This window comes from Lycium barbarum, chromosome 9 (genome assembly GCF_019175385.1).
Source record: "Lycium barbarum isolate Lr01 chromosome 9, ASM1917538v2, whole genome shotgun sequence".
NCBI lineage: Eukaryota > Viridiplantae > Streptophyta > Magnoliopsida > Solanales > Solanaceae > Lycium > Lycium barbarum.
The window spans coordinates 21898202-21919538 of NC_083345.1; the positions used below are offsets into that span (position 1 = coordinate 21898202).

At 35.2% G+C, this 21337-nt stretch overlaps 2 protein-coding genes across 3 annotated transcripts; both read right to left on the reverse strand.

Annotated features, from left to right (window-relative positions):
* Positions 1-109: 109 nt before the first annotated feature.
* On the reverse strand, positions 110-7503 carry LOC132610068 (uncharacterized). Its single transcript, XM_060324321.1, has 6 exons — positions 7118-7503; positions 4626-4690; positions 4238-4524; positions 1368-1439; positions 1220-1282; positions 110-429 (listed from the first exon to the last, which is right to left on the reverse strand). Exons 1-6 carry the CDS (start codon positions 7222-7224, stop codon positions 385-387), a joined length of 639 nt encoding a protein of 212 aa, XP_060180304.1. The 5' UTR covers positions 7225-7503; the 3' UTR covers positions 110-384.
* Positions 7504-10441: 2938 nt separating this feature from the next.
* Positions 10442-19051, reverse strand: LOC132610914 (uncharacterized). Of its 2 annotated transcripts, none has more exons than XM_060325325.1 (11): positions 18760-18906; positions 17453-17548; positions 16184-16260; positions 14600-14676; positions 14335-14395; positions 13602-13669; positions 13419-13500; positions 13173-13256; positions 12979-13077; positions 11485-11604; positions 10442-10852 (listed from the first exon to the last, which is right to left on the reverse strand). In XM_060325325.1, exons 2-11 carry the CDS (start codon positions 17544-17546, stop codon positions 10670-10672), a joined length of 945 nt encoding a protein of 314 aa, XP_060181308.1. In that variant the 5' UTR covers positions 17547-17548; positions 18760-18906; the 3' UTR covers positions 10442-10669. The 2 variants fall into 2 exon arrangements, with proteins under 2 accessions (XP_060181308.1, XP_060181307.1); XM_060325324.1 differs by having other exon boundaries at positions 10445-10852; positions 17453-17596; positions 18760-19051.
* Between the last annotated feature and the right edge of the window lie 2286 nt (positions 19052-21337).

A 21337-nucleotide genomic window follows, 5' to 3' on the forward strand; every position in this document is an offset into this window, starting at 1 on the left:
TTGGGAAAACGGAAACTTCACATTAATGAAACAACGATTTATCTTCAGGGGAAGTGGACAAATGATAACAGTACTGAAATAAGATTATAGAGAACCTAAATACGGGATGAAGCAGCAAAATTTGGCTTCCAAATAACATGACAAGCAACCAATAAAACCATTAAATTATATGCCGTTAAGGCCTAGCACATCTTTAAATGTTCCCATGTTGTACATGTTGAGAGCTCTTGCTTACCACACTTACTGATAAAACCCAAAAAATAAGCAAAGAAAAAGTTATAAAGGAAATAAATCCGGAAACAGACTTGTACAGTTAAAACACAAGACTGCTGACTTGTTGGATGGCAGACCAATGAATAACCCCAGCAAAGGAATAAGATGTAATCAGATTCTAGTCTCCAGTGCTAATATTATCTTCTTCCTTGGACCCTGAAACAACCAAAAGGGACAGCTTTCAATCAGCATGCAATAAAAGGGACATCTATCCATGTCATTCCACTAGCACAACTCCAACAATAACCCCCCAACCGCAAAACACGCACACACAAAAACAAAAAATAGTTTACTCCCTTGGTCCCATTTGACGTGAAAGTGTGTAATTGGGTAATAATAGGACTTCTGATATGTAAGCTAAATATATGTGAAGCACCAGAAGTATTCTTTAGAAAGATCAAGGGTGAGAGTTCAACATGTCTTTTCATTTTCGCTCTTTTTGTAAAAGAATGAACTTTTACATCAATTGAATCTCAACAAGACATGTCATCAATTAAGGTAAAATGGGGATGTTATGATTAAATATTTTCCAAACAAGAAATGTATCATTCTTTCTAGGACAACTAAAAAGGAAAATGTATCACATTAAAATGGGACAAAGGGAGTAGCTCAGAAACAAAATGTTTTTGGCTGAAAGTCCAAGCTATCACCACGTGGTCAGGGTTGAATCTGAAATTGCAAACCCAAAGATGTGCTAATCATGAATTCTTTGGCCAAAGCCTTGGAATGCCTAATCTCTCGAATCCACATGACTATAGATACTGTCAAACCAAAGAAGCTTACCCAGAAACATTTATTGGAAAATCTCTCTTATGAAAAACAACGCCTACTGATTTGAACATTTTTCACTATGATTTCTCTTCCCATTCATAACAATTAACAAGAAAATGAAAAACAGAAAGTCACAATCATCAAATGAATTCTCACACAAAATCAGGATGTTTACCATTGGTATTCCCATAGCTTTAAGATCTTCATCTGTCATGTGCACAAGAGCAGCCATATCAACCTGCAAGAAAAGCATGAGGAGAAGGTGATTTCCTGCAGCACTTTAAACTAAATTAAAAAGGAAAGAGCAGCAGTAATTTACATACTTCTTCAGCTTGAAATGTAATTGCATACTTCTCAAGACCCAATGATTGTAGAAAACTATCCACTGATTCCGCCTGCAAAAAAATGAATAAACCTTATATGTAAGAGCAGTCCCACATAGTGTACTCTGGAATAGCGCGCACACATACTTAACTAGTTTTCAACTGTTTTAATATATATGTGATAGCTGATAAAATCAAGGAAAAAAACCAGAGTACTGAGACTAGTAGAATGAACATAGATAGCCACAACCACCGATTATACAGTAGTAAAACAAGCAAAGCAGATGGTCTAATTGCACATGAACAATTATGGAAAGCTAAAGAAATAAGGGATGTGTAGATCAAATGCAATATGCTCACCACATATGATGTCACTAAAGAGCAATAACGTAACAAAAAAATGCTGTGAAACATGTGAAAGTGTGCTGAAAGACGTTGAATGGTAAGACTAGAAAGAAAAAATAGGATCTCTACGAAGTCTTATGGAAAGAGTAAGATTTCGCAAAGACCAATGACGCACTCATAAGCACTACAGTTTTAATTCCATTCCTGTTTACTGTAAATCAGCACAGTCGAAAGTGAAGGTATCGGATTTGCCTAGACCGTGAAATTCACAAAGGAGTCGAGAATAAACTGTGGACATAAGTTCAGAGCTATGGTGCAGGCCACAATGTTGTTAAAGCCGAGCTAGACTGACAGGACACTTACCATTGGTATTCCCATAAATTTCTGGACTAGATTGACTCATTGACATGATTTTAATTCAAATATTTCTTCTCATTGCAGGCTTTTCAATCTTGCCCCCCATAACTGTTGTTTGTAGTCAAGGACAAAACTTTGGACATGGATCGAGGGATACAAAATCCCTCCATGTTCAAAATCATGAGATACAAAAAGTACGAGGTCAATCCATATTTACCCTTCCCAAATTATGATATGTTTTATTTTCTTAAAGAAAAATTCAGTAATCTTTTGCTCCAAACAAAAACATGTCATAAATCAGTGCATTAAAAGCATAGCGGTTCGGCTTCCCATATCTTCCTCTTTCCTTTCCCACAGATGCTGGGTTTTGGGGGGTTGGAGATGATGCTAGAGAAGCACAACTCATTTTGGCAGGCTGTATAAATCATTGCATTAAAAGCTTAGGGGTTTGGTTTCCCATATCTTCCTCTTTCCTTTCCCACACATAGGGGGGCCTGATGCTAGAGAAGCACAAGTCTTTTTGGTGGCTCCAGCCTGCCATTTATCCTAATATAGTAGCCAAAATTCCACTCATATATAAAGCATATATAAAGCATAAAGCTTCCTTAATCCTTTGATAAAGCTGCTTGTGGTCCATATGTCATTCAAAAATATTAATGGCCTCTACTTTTGAAGCTGAGAAGTAAGAAGTCTGGCTACCTCTCTTTCAACAATTCCCAACTCAGATGTTGAAGAGCATACAACCCTCATTGTGGTACACTCTATTAGCACTACAAAGTTGAGGAGTATGTGCGTCAGAATATATCATCCATGGGCATTAAGGCACTCTACTTAAAGGATCTTACCTTATGTTGACCGAGCATATTCCCAGATTCATTTAAAGTACCAAGAATCTTTCCGGCTTCCATTTGATTAGCTGGTTGAAGAGACGATAGCTCACTATAAAGAGATCAGCTAGCACAAAGGGAAGAGATGCCTCAGTGATTGATATTTATAAACGTTGGGTTGATTTTCCCTATGCATATGTTGCAATGACACAGTTACTCCAGCCATATTTTGGAGTCCAGTGAGCAGAGCCGAGTCCTCGCCACAGCATACGCATACACAACAAAATCAAAGATGTATGCCCAGAAAAGCTCCTACCAAACTGGAATAAATAAATTCTACACAGTTGCTTAAGGAAATAAGGACCAACCAAGAAGCACTTGGAAACAGAACTCTCAACATTCACAAAACTTCACTCTGGAAATAAACAGCTAGTACGTGTCAATCTTCTAGACAATTGTGTGCATGACCTTGATTCGGTTCTTAGTAGTTCTAACATTTTAGAATGAACCCAGTGCAGAGGCAAAGATATTTGCTTTTGAGAGTTCTTTACTGGTCCGATTCCATAAGCCAGAAAAATATAAACATCCAGCAGGTAAGTGGACATAGCTATGAGCCATACCAAATAAATTTGACTACAAATGAAGTTACCAGCCAAAAAAGGGTTTATATTGGTCATGTATTACATTTACCAGTAACCTAACACTCCATCTGGTTCTAGCTTATGCGACCCTTTTTCCTTTTATTTAGTATGTTACAAAAAGAATGACCACTTCCAAAATTTGAAATAATTTAACTTAAACTTCCATTTATCCAGAATGACAAACTTTTATAGCCACACAAATGTTATGCCGTATTTAAAATGACAAATTTCAAAAGTCCTATAGTCAAACAAATGCTACTTACGACATGTTTAAGACCATAAGTTTCAAAAGTCTTTCTTTCTTAAACTTTGTGGCTAGTCGAACAGGGTCACACAAAATGAAGCGGAGGGAGTACTATAAACCCTATTGGCATTAGGGTTTAGGGTTGTTCCAAGCAGGAAACTGACCCACTGAATATATAATAAGATCCAGCAACCATCAGCAAAATTTAAGGAGCTAATAACTAAAGAACTGAAAGTAAGGAAGACCGTATAATGCAAAGCATGCAACATGTTACTTTTGTCTAGTGCACTCTATTACCCTTCTATGTGGGAGGTTGCTGAAAGTTTATCTCTTTTTCTTACTGGGGTTCGGGGCGTGTGTTTTCACATTTTAATAGCAATATCAGGATTTGGTAAAGAAGTAATACTATTGAAAAGGAGCTTATTGGTGACTCTAATTTGAGTAAGGAGATCTTGCCTTTTGCTGGGACTTCTTCTTTGAAACTGTGCTGGCAACCTTTTTGGTCTCCATGGCAGGAGCTTCAGCTGTGATGCTTCTCCTGACAGGTTTACTTATCTCAGGAGCCACCTTCATCTTTGCTTTGGGGGGATCATTTTCCACTGTTTGTGAGTATACAGTACCAGAGAGCTTTTCACGCAAATCCCTCATACCTCCAGAGACAGAACCTCTAACACTTTGAGTAGCTTGTTGGATACTTTTCTTTTGGAGTTTTAGACGAAGATCCTTAGCACCAATTCTCTGGCCTATGAATGACCATAAAAAATATCAAAATTTTTAGTCCAGCAATCACAAGTATATTGCCTAATGAATAAGTAATATCTAACTGAATCTAATGGCACCATACTTGATCCTGGAGCTTCACCAGACTCGTAAAGATCATGCTCCCATTTATCATCATCTTCTCTGTGCCTACAAAATAGATTACAGTAATTGAACCAGAAAGTTAATAGGACTACACCAATTGAGGCTTAAAGCTGCAAATATAAGCATGAGTGAACTCGTATACTTAAAATATCACTACTAGTACTTATAAATAATTGCTTTTTGCTAATTCGTCCAATCCTCCTTCAAAAGAGGAGATGCCTTGAAGGGAAGAAAGTCAGTGTACAGCATCTTAAATACAAATGTTTATGGCTTTTGGCTTTTGGCTTTTTGGTGTAATCTACAGGTTGTAAAGGATGAAGTTACTATGTTAGATTTCATAGAATATTACAAGAATAGGTCCTTGTTGCAGTCTTGTAGACATCCTTTTTTTTTTTTTAAAAAAAAAAAGGAGGACTGCAGACTCTTGTACTGCCATACCACCAATTTGGTGCTAAGTTGCTGTCTTTTACTACATAATCTACTTACCTTCTCAAAAAAGAAAAGAATGCATCTCTCAATCCTAATCATTAGATTGCTGAACCTCTATGTTTTTCAGCAGATAATCCAAACTATGAGGGCCCAGAGCCCTAAAGGGAATTTATTTGGTTTCGAACTCCAATAGGCAGTACGGAAGCATAAAGGAGGCAGGCCAAGTAAGCAGCAACGACACCTTCCTGGAAGATAATTAACCATTACACAAATGCTCTCGATGCCTCTATTTAATAGGTGCACACAGTTTTAAAAGTATTCAACTGCCTAAATTACATTTAATTGAATCAAATTGTGCCCAAAAGAATTAGAATCCTAACAAGAAGTTTGCCAATACAACTTTAAACTGCTAAGCCCTCTGTCCCATCAATTGTGCACACCTTACTTTTTAATCTATCCCAAAAAGAACGAGGACTTATTAAATGCATATTTGGGGGAGAAAAAATAGAACTAGCATAGCGTATGAAACCCTTGCTGACACCTTTCCATATTTAGAAATTCAATTTTAATTTTTTTTTTTAATTACATAGGGGGTAGGGGAAGGGGAGGGTATTACAAGGTGGGGAATCGAACCCTCACCAACGAGGTGAAAGTTCATGCAGAGGAACACAGTTGATTTTCTCCTCTCATGGCACAAACAGGATATGCATAAAGCGTCTGGGTTACATCTGCAAGTCTATCCCAGCAGTGGTTTGGCAGGTCGCATGGAGAGAGAGGAATGCTAGAGTTTTTGATAACAAAAAGGTCAATGTAGTTAATCTAAAGCACAAACGTATATTGTTGGTTAATTTTTGGTGCAACATAACCTCGGCAAATGTTTTAGAGCCGGAGGCGTTGGCTGAGTTTCTTAGTTCTTTACACTCACTGTAAAGTTGTCTTTTAGATGTACTTCTGTCCAGCTTTTTCTTAAAGTTGGCCCTTCTTTACATCAATAAAATTCTTTCAGTTAGCTATCCAACCAAAAAAAAAAAGGGGGGGGGGGGGGGGGAGGGGGGGTGTGGTGAAATTTCTAGTAGTCAACCAACTGAGCTACAAAGATCCGCAATTTTAAACTTCTCATATTACCCTTAATGAGATAACTTCCAGCAACGCAAATATTTATTGCTTGTTTTAGACATCAAATTTCAAGTCTCTTTCTTTTTAGTCAAGCAGAGTCACAAAAAATGGGACAAACGGAGTACTATCTATTCAAAATTAGAAAAAAAAAAAAAAAAAAAAAAACTTTAAACTGCTATTACAATTTACACGCATCTTGTGCGTGGTAAAACGAAAACCATAACAACACTCTTTGCACCGAGCAGATACAGCATATTGGTCTTCTTAATACCAATTCTCTACTCGATTGAAGAAAAAAGCTGATTTCAATTACTCCCTTGGTCCCAATTTAAGTGTCTTACTTCCCTTTTTGCTCTTTCCCAAAAAGAGTGCCTCTTTCTATATTTAGTAAGTTTTACAATTCTAACATACTACATGGCAAGTTTAATATCGCAAGATTTAAAAATCTCCCTGCCTAGTCAAACTCAACATACAGAGGGTAATCGCACAAGTAAAGAGGGGGGGGGGGGGGGGGTCTGGGGAAGGGTAGTGTGTAAGCAGACCTTATCCCTACCCAGTCAAAATTTAGGACCCGTTTGGCCATAAGAATTATTCACTTTTTTCCGGATTTTTTTTTTCACTTTTTTCAAAAAATCATGAAAATTCCAAATACAACTTAAACAAGTAAAACCTTGTTGAAAAAGTACATTTCAAAAACAAAATATTATTTGCAAAAACTATGGCCAAACACAACTCCCAACTTCAAAATTCCAAAAAAAGTGAAATTCTTTTTGGTTGCTATGGCGAAACGCCTACTAAGACACTTTAAAATTGGGACTGAGGGAGTAGTAAATAAAACACATAGTGACAAATGTACACAAGCACATAAGACATGAAAAAGCTGAAAACTTTTATTAAAAATGTGAAGCAATTAGAAATAATAAGCACCTCTTGCCGGCAATTAGTCTCCGGCGAGCGTAATCATCAGAAGTGTTGCCGTTAAGCCTATCTTTTACAGACCTCTTTGTCACTGCCTCCACCCGATCAGCATACATCGTATTATCGCCCCCACGCACTCCAACCCTAACCCTAACCCTAATTATGCACTTCACTTATTATACACACGAATTGGGGGAAACTCAGAGACAGAGGGCACGGATTTGGGGCAAGTAATTCACGAGTGGTTTTTGGGCAGATATTACTATTATTATTATTCTGCTAAGCTCTTTCCCTAATATTAATCAAAAGAACCGCGATGCAGCCTACTACTCTCTCTAATTCACTGGATACCGGATAAAGATTCGGGTTGGGCCCGGGTTAAGATGAATGGACAGTGCAAAGCTTAAATAAAAAAAAAATCGCGAGACATAAGTTTATGTTTTGAGAGCCCGTTTGGATTGGCTTATAAGTTATTTATAAGTTGTTTTTAGTTTTTTTTTAGTGTTTAGCTGGTCAGCTTAAAGTCATTTTGTGATTAAAATAAGCTCAAAAAAATAATTTGGCCCATTTAATTTAGCTTATTTAAAGCAACTTATAAGCTGAAAACAGCTTATAAACAAAAAAAAATAAAAATTAAACTACCCCAACTTATTTTTTTTAGTTTATAAGTTGTTTTCAGCTTATAGGCATAAGTCCATCCAAACGGGCTCTTGGAATGTTGATATCCAATAAGTTAAGCCCCCGTGACCCTTAAAAGATGTATGTCCATTTAAACACTAGCCCATCTAAAGGGCAAAAGTTGAAGTCCAGCATATTTGAAGGACAAATTGTGCAATTTCTTCATTTTTTTTGTGCGAATTACCCTTCACAGGCACTGGTCTTTAATTTATGTCCCTCAAATTGGTGGTCTTTAATTTTTGTCTTTCGCCTAATACTCTGAAGTTTTGGATTTGAATCCCAATTCAGTAAAAAAAAAAAATCGCAAGGCAGAGATTTATAGTAAAGTTAGGCCTTAAGGCAAACTTTTATCCAAAATTAGGCCTAAGGCAAACCTCTGCCTTAAGGCCTAAGTTTTGCCCAAAATTAGGCCTATTTGAGCAAAAGTTAGGTCTTAAGGCAGAGATTTGTAAAATTTCAATTAATTAAAAAAAATACCTTAAGGTAGAGTTTGGTAGAGTTTTACCTTGCGAATCCATAATTTATCTTACGATTTTTATTTTTTTAAGTTTTGACTGAGCGGGGGTTCGAACACGAAATCAAGGAATTTTTAGCGAAGGGTAAAAATTAAAGACCACCAATTTGAGGGGTAGAAATTAAAGACCAGTGCCTTTGAAGGGTAATCATGCAAATGACCCCAACTTCTTCGATACTTTGCCCCGAGTAAAAATTTAGACAAGTTACATATTTGACCGGTCTGTCAAAAACAATAACATTCGCTAGCTCTATCTCTATATATTATATATTTAAAAGGGAAAAGGTGCAAATATAATCCTAAACTTTGCGTTTGTGTAATGACGGGTATATATGCATCACTTTTTTACTGAGGGTATATCTGCTCTAAATAGCAAAGTTGGAGGATATATTTGCATCTTTTCCCTATTTAAAATTATATATATTGTTGGCTATTATTTCGCAGGACGGATATACATCTCTAAAAACTTCTCGCATCTGATATTTATACTAAATCAATAAATGCATAACATGAATTTGTACATGAATTTAGCACTTAAATTGTGGTCAATTAACATGCATTCTCACCTCATTGAATCACTTAATTATAATAAGCTTACATGGTTTGATGTAAATACTGAGTAAATTTTATCCTTTAGCTCGAACACAAATCTCTTTGAACATCCCAACTTTATATATACAGTTTTTACACATCAATATTTTTTTGAACTATGCCTGACATACATCGCTTTGGCTGAGTGTCATACACATGCTTTGTCAAGAAAATGAACTCATTAAACCTATAAAACTTTATATTCTTTTTATAACAAAACATAAGGTAAGTGATGAAACTTTATCGCTATATTGACTGCACATCTTTCATTAGACCATGTTTGACTTGAGTCTCGATTGAAAACCTCGAGCATATCCTTTGACCTCTTCGAAACCGATCAAATAATGGGAGTGATAGCGATTTTGCTGAGCGAGGTGTTAGATAGTTCGTAATATAAGAGGTCTTAAATTAAAGAAATACATCTGTTCGTGAAGAGCATGACTATTCATGAAAAGAAATCTCTTAATTTCTATAAATATAAGAACACCCTTGATATAGAATATAGAAAAATCTAAACAAGTTAAGGACTTTGTTATATCATGAAGGAAATTGCTTGTATTTTTCCGATCTATATACGGACATTATCTTTTTATGAAAAGTTGATTCTTCATGCCTCAAAGCCATTATCTTCTTCAATTAAATTTACCTATTTTTCTAACACGAGGTAGGTGAGAGACTGGTAGAAGGGGGATTGTCAATGGTAAGGTGAAGGATTTTATGATGATCAAAGAACCTCGATGACAGAGGAAGCTGATGGTTGGTGTTTGAGCGGCGTTTTGTTAGTCTTTGTTTTTTAGGTGAAAAGGTGGCGAATAATGATTGAAGTTATTACGGTATACAAAAGACAGTGTAGTGAATAGTCAAAGAGTTGTGTCATTTTTAGAGCCCGTTTGGATTGGCTTACAGCTTAAAGCTGTCTGCAGTTTATAAGCTGAAAAAAATAAGTTGGGGTAGTCCAACTTATTTTTTTTGGCTTATAAGCTGTTTTCAGCTTATAAGCTGCTTTAGATAAACTAAGTCAAATGAGTCCAATTATTTTTTTGAGCTTATTTTAAGCATAAAATGACTTTAAGCTGGCCAGCCAAACACTCAAAAAAGCTGAAAACAGCTTATAAGCCAACTTATAAGCCAATCCAAACGGGCTCTTAATGTTGGAGAAAAGCAAATAGTGGTGGCGACGTTGTTATGGCTCTTAGTGGCGGCGGCAGTGATGCATAGTGTGGTGTTTAAATTGATGTAGAAGTGATAAAAAAGTAGACACATGTAGAAAATAAGGGGAGTTGATATATACATAAAATTAAAATTTTAACATAGCTAAATAGTGTAATTTTCTGGCGAGAGGGGTTTCAGTTACCCCTTAGCATAAGATGGCTCCAACGCTGTCTATGATCTCTCTTTAGTTATTTATTGTAATAGATTGAATAAATAGTCTAATTCAAAATCTAGATTCCACTTAGATATTTTTAGTTTAAAAATGTCCAGGACTTTCACCAATAAAAGCAACTCACTATGTATTTACAGAAAGAATCACTTTAAAGAGGAGTCCAGAAGGGTACGTAGGCTGTTATACACATCTATATATGAGGGGTGAGGGACGGGCGGGAAGATTAAAATGCATATCATATATATAAGTACATTTATAGGAGAAATTAAAGTTCAAACAAATAGAATATCCGATTCAGGTTACTATACAAATTCAAGTCCAATAGAAGTAGTAAAATTAGCTAGTGCTCTGTTGATTGTCAGACATCAAGCCTCTAATCCCTGGGGAAACCACCTTACTTTGACAGTAGCCCAAAGAAGGGATTTGTAATGGCAGAGTTCAAAACCATGCCAGCTGATCTCAGTACCGCCATATCGATCTTGTCTCTGCGCAAGACCAAAAAATCACCTCCTCTAACTCTTTCAAACCCACAGAGTTCTAGAAACTGCAGGCCTTCTTTGAAAATCCCAACTCTAGCCTGCCATCCACAAGGAGTGAAATAACATTAACACAAATCCAAAATCCACTTGATCCAAGCAACAGGAAATCACATCATTTGAAATTGGCTAAGTTACAAAAACAAGCTATCCTGACTTCAACCAGATTTCTGATTCACAATTTCGGCCTTGTCACACAGAAAACATGACACTAGAACATGTAAGGCAATCTGGTATGAAAGAACAGTAGAAGGGTATTTCTGAAAACAGCAGATTACATTCTTTATTGTTAAAAGTACAGTGAGTGGAGCGGATAAGACACAAGAAGCCAAGACAATAACACATCATTTTGCACTTATTGATAGGCTACACATCATACACCATACTTTGGATAGAGGGGGAATGATTCTGAGAAACTGTGGCACACATGGATCCGAGGACATGGATGAATGGACAAGATTAGATTGATGAAGCTTAAGACCTTAATCTACATCTACCCCATTACACAGCCACCACTTACCACATGTCCCCACCATCACATATACACGAGGGTGCAGGGTGAGAGATCCTACTTCCAGCTTCTCTCCTCATAATGATAATTATGTCTCAAACCTTACAATATCAGAAAATGGAGTAAGTTTCATTCTTTGGCGTGTGCTTAAATAGTATTCACCTGGAAAGCGGGATTACTAAGCCGGATCTTCCTGAACTTTGGTTCATCAGGATTGCTAATGATGTTCCTCACATAAACTAACAGAGATTTGAAGGCCCGTTGCACTTTCGCATCCTCCTCCTGAAACACATGAACTGTTAGTGATATGACATATTGGATGGAACATGGCTTTCAAAGCTGATATCTGATAATTCAGTGCAACTTGATATTTGGCTGAATACATATGGAGGCCCTTGAACTTGTCACAATTTTGCTCTCAGACACCTAAACTAATACTTGTTTCCTATGGAGCACCTAAACTACTAAAGAAGTTAATTAACACTTTTGTTGACATAATATAGTGTGCGTAAGACGCTCTCCCATAAGAGAATGGAAAGTCTTAATTTTTTTTTTTCTTTTATAGTTTTCTACTTCTATCTTCTTAACTATACTTTGCCGCCAAGCTCGCCACCATCTGTCTATCTCCACCGTCATAACGTGACAAATGATAAAACAATACATCAAAACCAAAAATAAAAATGAACACGGTGGAAAAAGAACCCTCTTACAGAGACACAACTAGAGTTTGAAACTTCTCTCAGTTTCACCGACGATTAGTATCACAATGCAGAGACATTTTCTTCCACACTTTCAAAGTGGTGACTATCGATAGCATGTTAGATTTGTTCCTCTATTTTTCATTCAATTTCGGAGCCGTGTTTGAAAAAATTACAATGAATTAAACATAAGAACTTCTAGATTTATGGAGTTGGAATTTTCAGAGTGCTGTTTGGGGGTTAGGTGAGAGCCACATGGAAGACAAGATGTTGGGATACTGCAAATTAAGACAAACCTTGATAAAATGAAGATTAAAAATTATTATTGAGGAAGATTCAACATTCTTGTCCATTTTCCTCTTTTTCTATACAATTTAAAATCAAATTTCACAATCTGCATTTGTCTGTGATAAAGATGTGGCAATTTTCTAAGTCATTTTGTGGTTGGAGAAGGAATATTAATTTGCTCGGGGAAATGGGTTTGTTGTAGCAGAGTTTTCTGGTAGAGAAGCACAATGGGGAGGGGGGGCGGCGGAATACAAAGGGAGGGAGATTTTTTTTTTTTTTTTTTTTCCTTTTTTCTTTTGCTGCTAATGTATCATTTTATCATTGGTCACATTGTCATGTGATGTAAGTGGCAATTGAATCTCACGCATCTGGCATGTTAAGTTGCTGCAAAAAAAGGTGTTAAATTGGTACAATTCTTAAATAGTTTAGGTGTTCAATAGGAACAAGAATTAGTTCAGGTGTCTAAGAGAAAAACTGTGACAAGTTTAAGGGCCTCCTTATGTATTCAGCCTAGATATTTTATTATGCATATACTGTTACAATTACTTTCCTGAACAACCCGCAGAAAACAAAAGGTCAGAAGCTAAAAGCTTGTTCGCATAGACTTGTAAGAGACTGGAAATTTAATGAGAGCTAAACAGTGAAACAGAAGTGAATGGAATTCAGCTACCTTGTGCTGACGCCTGAGAGATCTTAAGCATTCCCTCAAAACCTCTTTCTCTGTAGGGACATTACCAGATGATGCGGAAAAGTCAACTTCTAAATGATTCTGAATTGTGATTTTCAGGAGAAGAATTAAAAGCAGTCAAGGTAATGAACACAATCAATCTTAGGAACAATCAATAAAATTGCAAAGCGGAATACCTTTGTTTCTTGCTTTGAGGTTTTAATGGATTTCGAAGATGTAGAGCTATTCATAGATGAACCAAGGCTAACCCTCCTTTCTTCCTGTCAGGACATGAACTCGCGATTTATTCCAATCCCCACAAGATCTGAAGTTGGGGATATATGCTGCTTAATCAGGACTAAGGTCCATGTAGTGACAAGTACCGAGAAAAACTTGACTAGCACTGTTTGGACAAGAACCACGAAAACTCGAGTAACAAATACCTTGTCCTGCTGGAGCTTTTGACGAATTCTTTCCCTTGCCCTTCTCTCCTCTTCTTTTTCGATCTTCCGCTGTGCTTCAAAACTGAAACGCGAGCAAAGTGCAGAAACCTAAAATAAGGATTTTTGGCCAAATAAGCACAAGGCATTTTTATAAAGTAACATAGATTCAACTTAGAAAAACACCGTTTCCTCTCATTTTCCTGTGCCATTCGCTTTGTTGCAAGCAGTTCTTTGCCTGCGCGTATCCTCGCCTACAAATAAGCCGAAACATTTAGCATTTTGATAAGCAGAACACCTCCACATATAACAGCTGAACATTAATAGTTCTGTGAGACCATACACACTAGTTTCAAATATAAATATTTGACAGAACCAGCAGAAGCTGGAAATCCCAAAAGAAAAGGTAGAACAACAACTAACTGGCCATTTCTCAGGAATGAGCTCCAGATTATTAGTTTAGTTTCAGTCCTACATATGTAGGGTTTTTGGATCAATGCATTTCAAATTACTCTATTTAGGTACTGCTTGAATCTTTGCATAATTGCTTCAAGGCTAAGACTTCATGGATTTAACGACTTTGCATAATTGCATCACCATTAATTAATGAAACATGCTTTTTATTGGTTGGCATTAGTCAATAATTGGAATCTAATGTTTAAAGTTGATCCAAATAAGTGGGAAGCAATTTCTGTAAGACGATGCCATCTCTCCAACAGTGAGCCTAGAATCACTGGATTGGTTTGCACTCACTTGTTCACGTTCAAAAAGTATTCAAATCATGCATCAAAAGTTCATCACATCATTCAATCACAGCCATTAGATCTCCCACATTCAACATATTGACAATAAACTTTCCGCATTGAATCAGAACTTACACTGGAGAAAGTTCTTAAGAGAATAGGAATATACTCCATACCTTCTCCCTTTCCTTTTCCAGCTTTTTGTCTTCCTCTTCTCTCCTCTTGCGTACTCGCTCCCTAAAAAAGCAGGAATTTCATCCACCAAAAGCATCAGAAAGGAAAAATGTAATAATAGAATTCTGAAAACAAACCATAAGCCAGTCACAGCAAAGCAGTTTCATAAGGTAAACAAGAGGCAAGGAGATAATTCTTCCAATGACAGTTTCCAGTATTTGAATTAAATATAAAACCTCCTCACGAAACTTTAATGTAAAATCAAACCTTAGCTCTTGTGCTTTCAACTTTACTTGTTCCGAATCGAAAGTAGGACTGGGTGTTTCAATAATGTCGATTGTAACCTGTATGCAACTATCTTATTAGAACTTTTAGGATTGAGTTGCACAATTAGACAGTTAAAAAAAAAATTAAACATCAAAGATCACGTGGCCTTAAAAGGGAAACTGCTGTCTCGAAGAGACTTAAATCTATTAGCAAATGGAAAGTCTATAAACAAAAAAATAGAAGATGCAAAATGATACACTCCACATCACTAAGCTTAGCAACATAAATAAGACTTAATCCAACTAGTTGGTATCACCTATATGCAATTTTTTCTTCCATTGTGTTCTATTTCTCACTAAATATGCATGGGCAAAAAGATTGTAGGTCTTTTGAAACCTTCCACGTGGCTCTATCGCGTCTTCTAAAAAGGATAAAGTCCATGCCACTAAGGTTATTTACACTCTCAAATGCTATTAGGCGCCATCTCCTTTTCCTAAAAATGTGTTAGCTAAAATTAAATCACAAGATAAGACAGTATGTAGAATAGTCTTTCCTACTTCATTCCTAGTACTATAACCACATTCCCATGTATTTGGTCGAAATAAGGGAGAAGAAGGAGAAATAACACAGAGCGCAAAAGGCAAACACGCATATCTTGCTAGAAATGGCCAATTATTACACTTCCAATTTATAAACATGACTACTTTTCTAAGCACCTCCTAGGTCAAAGGTATACATAACATCCAAACGACACATTGTTAAGCAAGTCAAAAGGGACTTTTAAAACAGCAAAACTTTAACTCGATACACGTATATAGTAATTATTCACTACTTATAAGTTTGGTCAATACTTTTTCTGAAAACAACAGGCTAAAATTTTGCAAATTTGAAGCATATTCGGGAACAAATCACATAATATTCAAAAATTTGACAAAAATTAAACATTAAAATCAACATTCCCAATTAAAGTGGATATTAAAAACAAATTGACTTAAGTTATTAAACTATAGGAACTTATTTGACTTGAAATTTAAAATTCTCAAACAAAATATATTTCTCACTCCCATACCTATTTTGCCAAAATTTTCACCATAGTAGTTTTAAAGACACCACTAATGCATCTAATGAGGAATGTTCTTCTTAGCTTTTTGACTGTAATTATAAAACTTAGAAAGCTCCAGTTAATCATTTTCCTGTAAGCACTAGCCAATTAACTTAATTCACCATCTAACTTAGGTAGCAAGAGAAGTGTAAAAATATTCCAAGGTACTTTACTATACCTCTCTCAAATACCTTATCCGTACTTATAGTAATGACTCGCTCTTCCTTGTAGATGCACATAATTGCATATTGTTGTAACTGTTTCATGAATGGATGTCCTAATCTTACAACCAATTGAGGGAGAAACTATTACTCTAAAATGCACTTGGAACTTACAATTAAACTAATATCTCTCTCTCTCTATACTTATTCTCATCTTAAACGTGACAATCAAAATCACAATGAAATTATCAAATTAACCTGGAACATTGATGTACCAGGTAAAGAAGGGAAACCCTCATTCATCAGTGTTAAGCTACATACCACAGGCATCTCATCAGTCTCTGCATCATTCTCATGATCAATAATCCAATTTACTGCAGCCTCGAGACTTGAATTACCTGAAAGAAGTAATGATTTGCAATCATAAAAGTGGAGAGCTCAGTTAACTGCAAAAGGTAGCATCTAAAAGACAAAACAGTAGGTTAATACCAGAAATAGATAAACTCTCTTTTTCTTTTTCGAGGTGGGGCTGGGGGTGGGGTGGATGTGAAAGCACCAAAGGATGAAAACTGGGACCAGACATGAGACATCTAGAGTGATAACTTCCAAGGTAGTGATCGTGAGCTTGGAGCCGATCTTTCATGCATAAAGAGTTTGGGATGCATTGAAGATACGTGGAAGGAAGAAGGCTCAAAGCATGCTCAAATGGAGGTTCAAGACCACATTTTGCAAAGACGATCAAAGGATAAGTGACCATTGGTAATTACTATTAGCTATTATGGCCATATTTGTAATTAGTGTCAGCTACTATAGATAGCAACTTGAGTGTTCATTTCTTAGCTAGTTTTGGATAAATGGAGGATCATACTCTTTTGGTGGGTGTTTAGAGATTATCCCCTTGTATCTCCTTAATTGACCCTCTTGGATTCATCCCTAGTATGGATTTCAGTACATTCTCTCCCCCCCTCCCCTTGTATTATTTTAATGATTAAATGCTCGTTTAATTCTCGCCAATCTAATTTCTTGTATTATCCTCTAATCATTTCTTGTGAAAGCGATTCCAACAACTATAGTTTGGTGCATTTGAACAGAAAGGAATTAGGTTTTAATGGAATCTAACTCCTACACACTGCCTGAAACTTATATTTGTTAGCTTTTTTAGCTGAATCATCCTAACCCCTGTAAATAGTACTGATAATTTTTTGTACTTGTTAGCTCTCTGGTCTTAGCATAATTAACTCATGTATTGGAGCTAACTACTAAATCTCTCTTGTACTTATTGCATCTTCTTGATGCCTTATTAATGGAGAGAATGTTCATACAAAAATCAAAATACAAGATAAAACTAATTAGTTAACGTACATGCATAAAGTGATTTCTGGAGCTACATCTAAAATGGAAAATTTGAGCAACTTTCCTATACAAAGCTGGATTTTCTTAAATCATATTAAATTAACCACCATATTGCCTAAAGTTTTATACTCTTTCTGAAGGGAAAGGTATGTTATAATTGTCTCCTATACTTTTTAAGCAAATATATGATCAAATCTTTTCCTATAATATTATCTAATACCAGAAGGATGAACATACCAGAAGAACAAAGAGCCTTGGTGGCTTGAGCCTCTGAAAATCCCATTGATTCGAGTTCACTTACCAAGCTTCTGTTAATTTCAGAAGCATCCATCTCTGATTGTCGATATAAATTCTCTCAAAATCAGCAATATTAAACCGCTTCTACGAAACAAATGTTTTTCAACAAGTTATTTAATATATGGAGAAAAGGAGCTTAACTTAAAACAATATACTCCTTAGTCCTTATATGTATATACTTTTGGCATTGTTTTAATCATAATAGTGGACACTAACCAATCAGAAAAAGAAACAAAATCAGAATATTGTATATAGACAGGCAATATAAAGCCTTTCTGTGCATTCATCTCTCCTGACTGTTCTCTATTTTATGTTGGCAGAAATCAAGAAGATCAAGACTTATACTTCAGAATATATTCAAAGATCCCTAATAGCATAAAATTCCTCCTGAATATAAATGCTTATGTAGAAGCACTTGCCAGTGACAGGCATGAGTCTTCATGTGAATGGTAGCACGATTTCACATTTAAGTCTCAATAATCCTTTTTTTTTGGTTCAGGCATTTAAGTCATAATGGTAATATACTTTGCTTTGACTTATTTCCTATGGCAGAGGGGTCACGGCCCTTAGATTTTTGTACAAACTTTAGTCATCAATCTTATATTTGGAGTATAAAAGTCATTTCGGTTGTGCTTTATAGTGTGAGAACCATCATAAACATTGTCCCCGTAACGCCTAAGTATAGCAACAACAACAACTAACGACAATGTAAAACTTATTTACATGAGATGGGGGAAAAAGAAAAAAGCATTATCCAACATGTATCGGCATCAAATGAGTGTGGCAACATAAATGGAAATAGTTACTGATTTAATCTATATAACGAGCCTAAAAGTAAATAATCCAGATAAATATGATTCAATCAATTTACACCTAAACAAGTTGATGTTAGCTATATGAACCATTTATATCCATTCCCCTGTATTCGAGCCCATTTCATTCCAATATAAGGTATAATTTTGTATAAAATAATGTCAAGCTGCCACAGAGAAAGAATTCAATTCAATGTACAGTAACCAGTAGGCTATCACTATGAGAAGGATGCATAGGAAGATAAAAACCTATAACTGGTTAACCGGATCAAAATGCCTGAAGAAACTAAAAATCGAATACTACTATAAAATAACAATAAGAGAACTCCAATTTTGTGAAAGAAAACAAAAACAATGGTCAAAAACACGCCTGAACATGAACTATCACTTTTTTGCGAGTTTCGCACTAAAATTATCAGAAAAAAGGAAACATACCTTCTTTTGTGGAGAAGAGAAAATGAGGTGTTTGTGTAGGATTAGAGAAGTGGAGATTAAATGGTCTGATTCTACAGAATTGGGGAAGAACAAAGTGGAGAAGAAGGCCATTGCAAGTTAAGGAAGGATGCTGATTCTTTGTCTCAAGCCTTCAGGTAACTACTTTCTGGGGAAAATGGATTCTCAGCAGGGGAATGTCAGCATGACATACGGACAAGAAAGTAGAACCACCTGGACAGAATTGCAACACAAAGTAATACTTAGTATTTTATTGTCGATTCGCTGAACAAGACACATGACAAGATTTAGTGGGCGTTTGGACATAACATCTCCGAAATTAGGAAAAAAGTACCCCCCCCCCCCCCCTCTATTCCAATTTTCAGAAATATACAAGTTGGTCACTTACGTTACAAAAAAATAACCCAAAATTTACATTACTAAAAATAGCCCAAAATATACAAACATATACAGACATATACAAATATATACAGACACTTATACTAACATATACAAACATATAATAAGGCAGAGAGAGAGCGAGAGAGAAAAAAGTTTGGGTCATTTTTTGTAAGAATTAAAAAAAAAAAAAAGGGTTAATTTTGGTAGCATTATTGCCCCAATTAACATACGGTGTAATTTTCTCAAAACAAAATGCTATATTTTTATATTTAAAAATAATTTAATTTGATTTTTTTTACTGTTAATGAAAAATGATTTACAACACAAGTTTCAAAAATTTATGACTTGTTTTAAAACACAACATTCAAAAATCTTTCTTTCTTAAATTCCGTGTCTAATCAAACTATATCAAGACGGAGGGATGGCAGTTAGTAATTTTTAAATATTTTCTGAAATCTTTTTGTGTTAATTTAATACTCCCCGGATCAAGAAAAATGTCCACTTAGCCTTTTTTTCTTGAAAAAAAAAAATGTCCACTTATCAAATCATGAAAGAATTAACATTATTTTTTCAGATTAAGTGTTATGTGATCAAATCCCAATATTTATTTAATTAGGGACAGTTTAGTCAAATTACTTTTTTTTTTAGAATTTAATATTTTCTTAAAGATGTGTGAATGACTAAGTGGACACTTTTTTTTAATCCAGAGGAGTACTTATGTTTACGAAACAATGTAAATATTTCCTGAAATACTGGAAATGCCAGTTAGTAATTTTTTAATATTTCCTGAAATCTTTTTGTGTTAATTTAATATTCACGTTTAGGAAACAATTTCTATGCATGATACAATTTTTTATTTATTCGTATGATTCTTAATTTCTGTTGCTGAAATAATGCACTCGTTTTTTTTCTACGGTAATCAATTATCAGTAAGAAATGATATCTTTTTAAAGGGAAAATTTTAATATTCTTACAATAGAAGAATTATTGAATTGTATTGCAAAAGCAGAACCTGAAATCATTTTCTCTTTTTATTAAAATTTTATCATTGAGATCGTGAAAATGTTTGGTTGACGCTTGTTCAATGTTAATTGTCTTTATTAAATTTCTCTTTTTCTCGATGTGTAAAACATAAAAAGTCCTTCACAGGCTTAGGTTGCATTTAATTTTATTAAGATTAAAATGTCTGAATCTGAATGCACATTTAAATATTAAGATATTGTATTAAGATCTGAATACTGAACCCTTGCCCTTTCTTACCCAACCCCACTCTTATGTGATGGGTTCACAGATAGACATACCCATTACAATTTCGACGGAAAAAAGAAGCAGAAAACTTTTCATCTAAATTTGCCATGAAATAAAAGAACAAATAGGAGTAAAGAATAAGAGATCCAAAATCATTGAACGTTAAGGATCACAATTTGTCATGATTTTCATTGTAATTCTTTGGTGTCAGACACAAATGGTTTTTCAACTTTTCATGGTATTTTGTACCTTCAACCCATCTCTTCACTAGAAGAACATATGGAAGAGATCAAAAGTTTCACTAGAAGATCAGATGGAAGAGATCAAAACTTTCGAGTCCGACAAAGCCATAAGAATTAATACTATGTTTATCTTACAAATAACGGAGAGTGGTGTTTAACTTTTAAAGCGTTAGTTTGATGAAGAAAAGAGCGTGGCTTAAGGTCTCAACAAGTTTAAGACTTTTTTCCAAATCTGATGTCTTTGGACCTAATAAGTGATAAAAAAAATTAAAAAATAAATGCACTTAATGGGCTGAGATCTGAATGATTCAGATTCAGATCTCCATTAGGTGCAAACAAATGAGGCCTTAGAAAACCCAACAAAATTAGTTGATGAGAAATTATGAGCCTGTTTGGATGGGCTTAAAGCTAAAAAAAAATAAGTTGGGGTAGTCTAACTTATTTTTTTTTTGCTTATAAGCTGTTTTCAGCTTATAAGCTGCTTTAGATAAGCTAAGTCAAATGGGCTCAATTATTTTTTTGAGCTTATTTTAAGCACAAAATGACTTTAAGCTGGCCAGTCAAACACTCAAAAAAACTGAAAACAGCTTATAAGCAACTTATAAGCCAATCCAAACGGGCTCTATGTTAACTTTGACTTTTTATGAAATATACATCAAGAACATAATATATAAGGAATTAGTATTAAA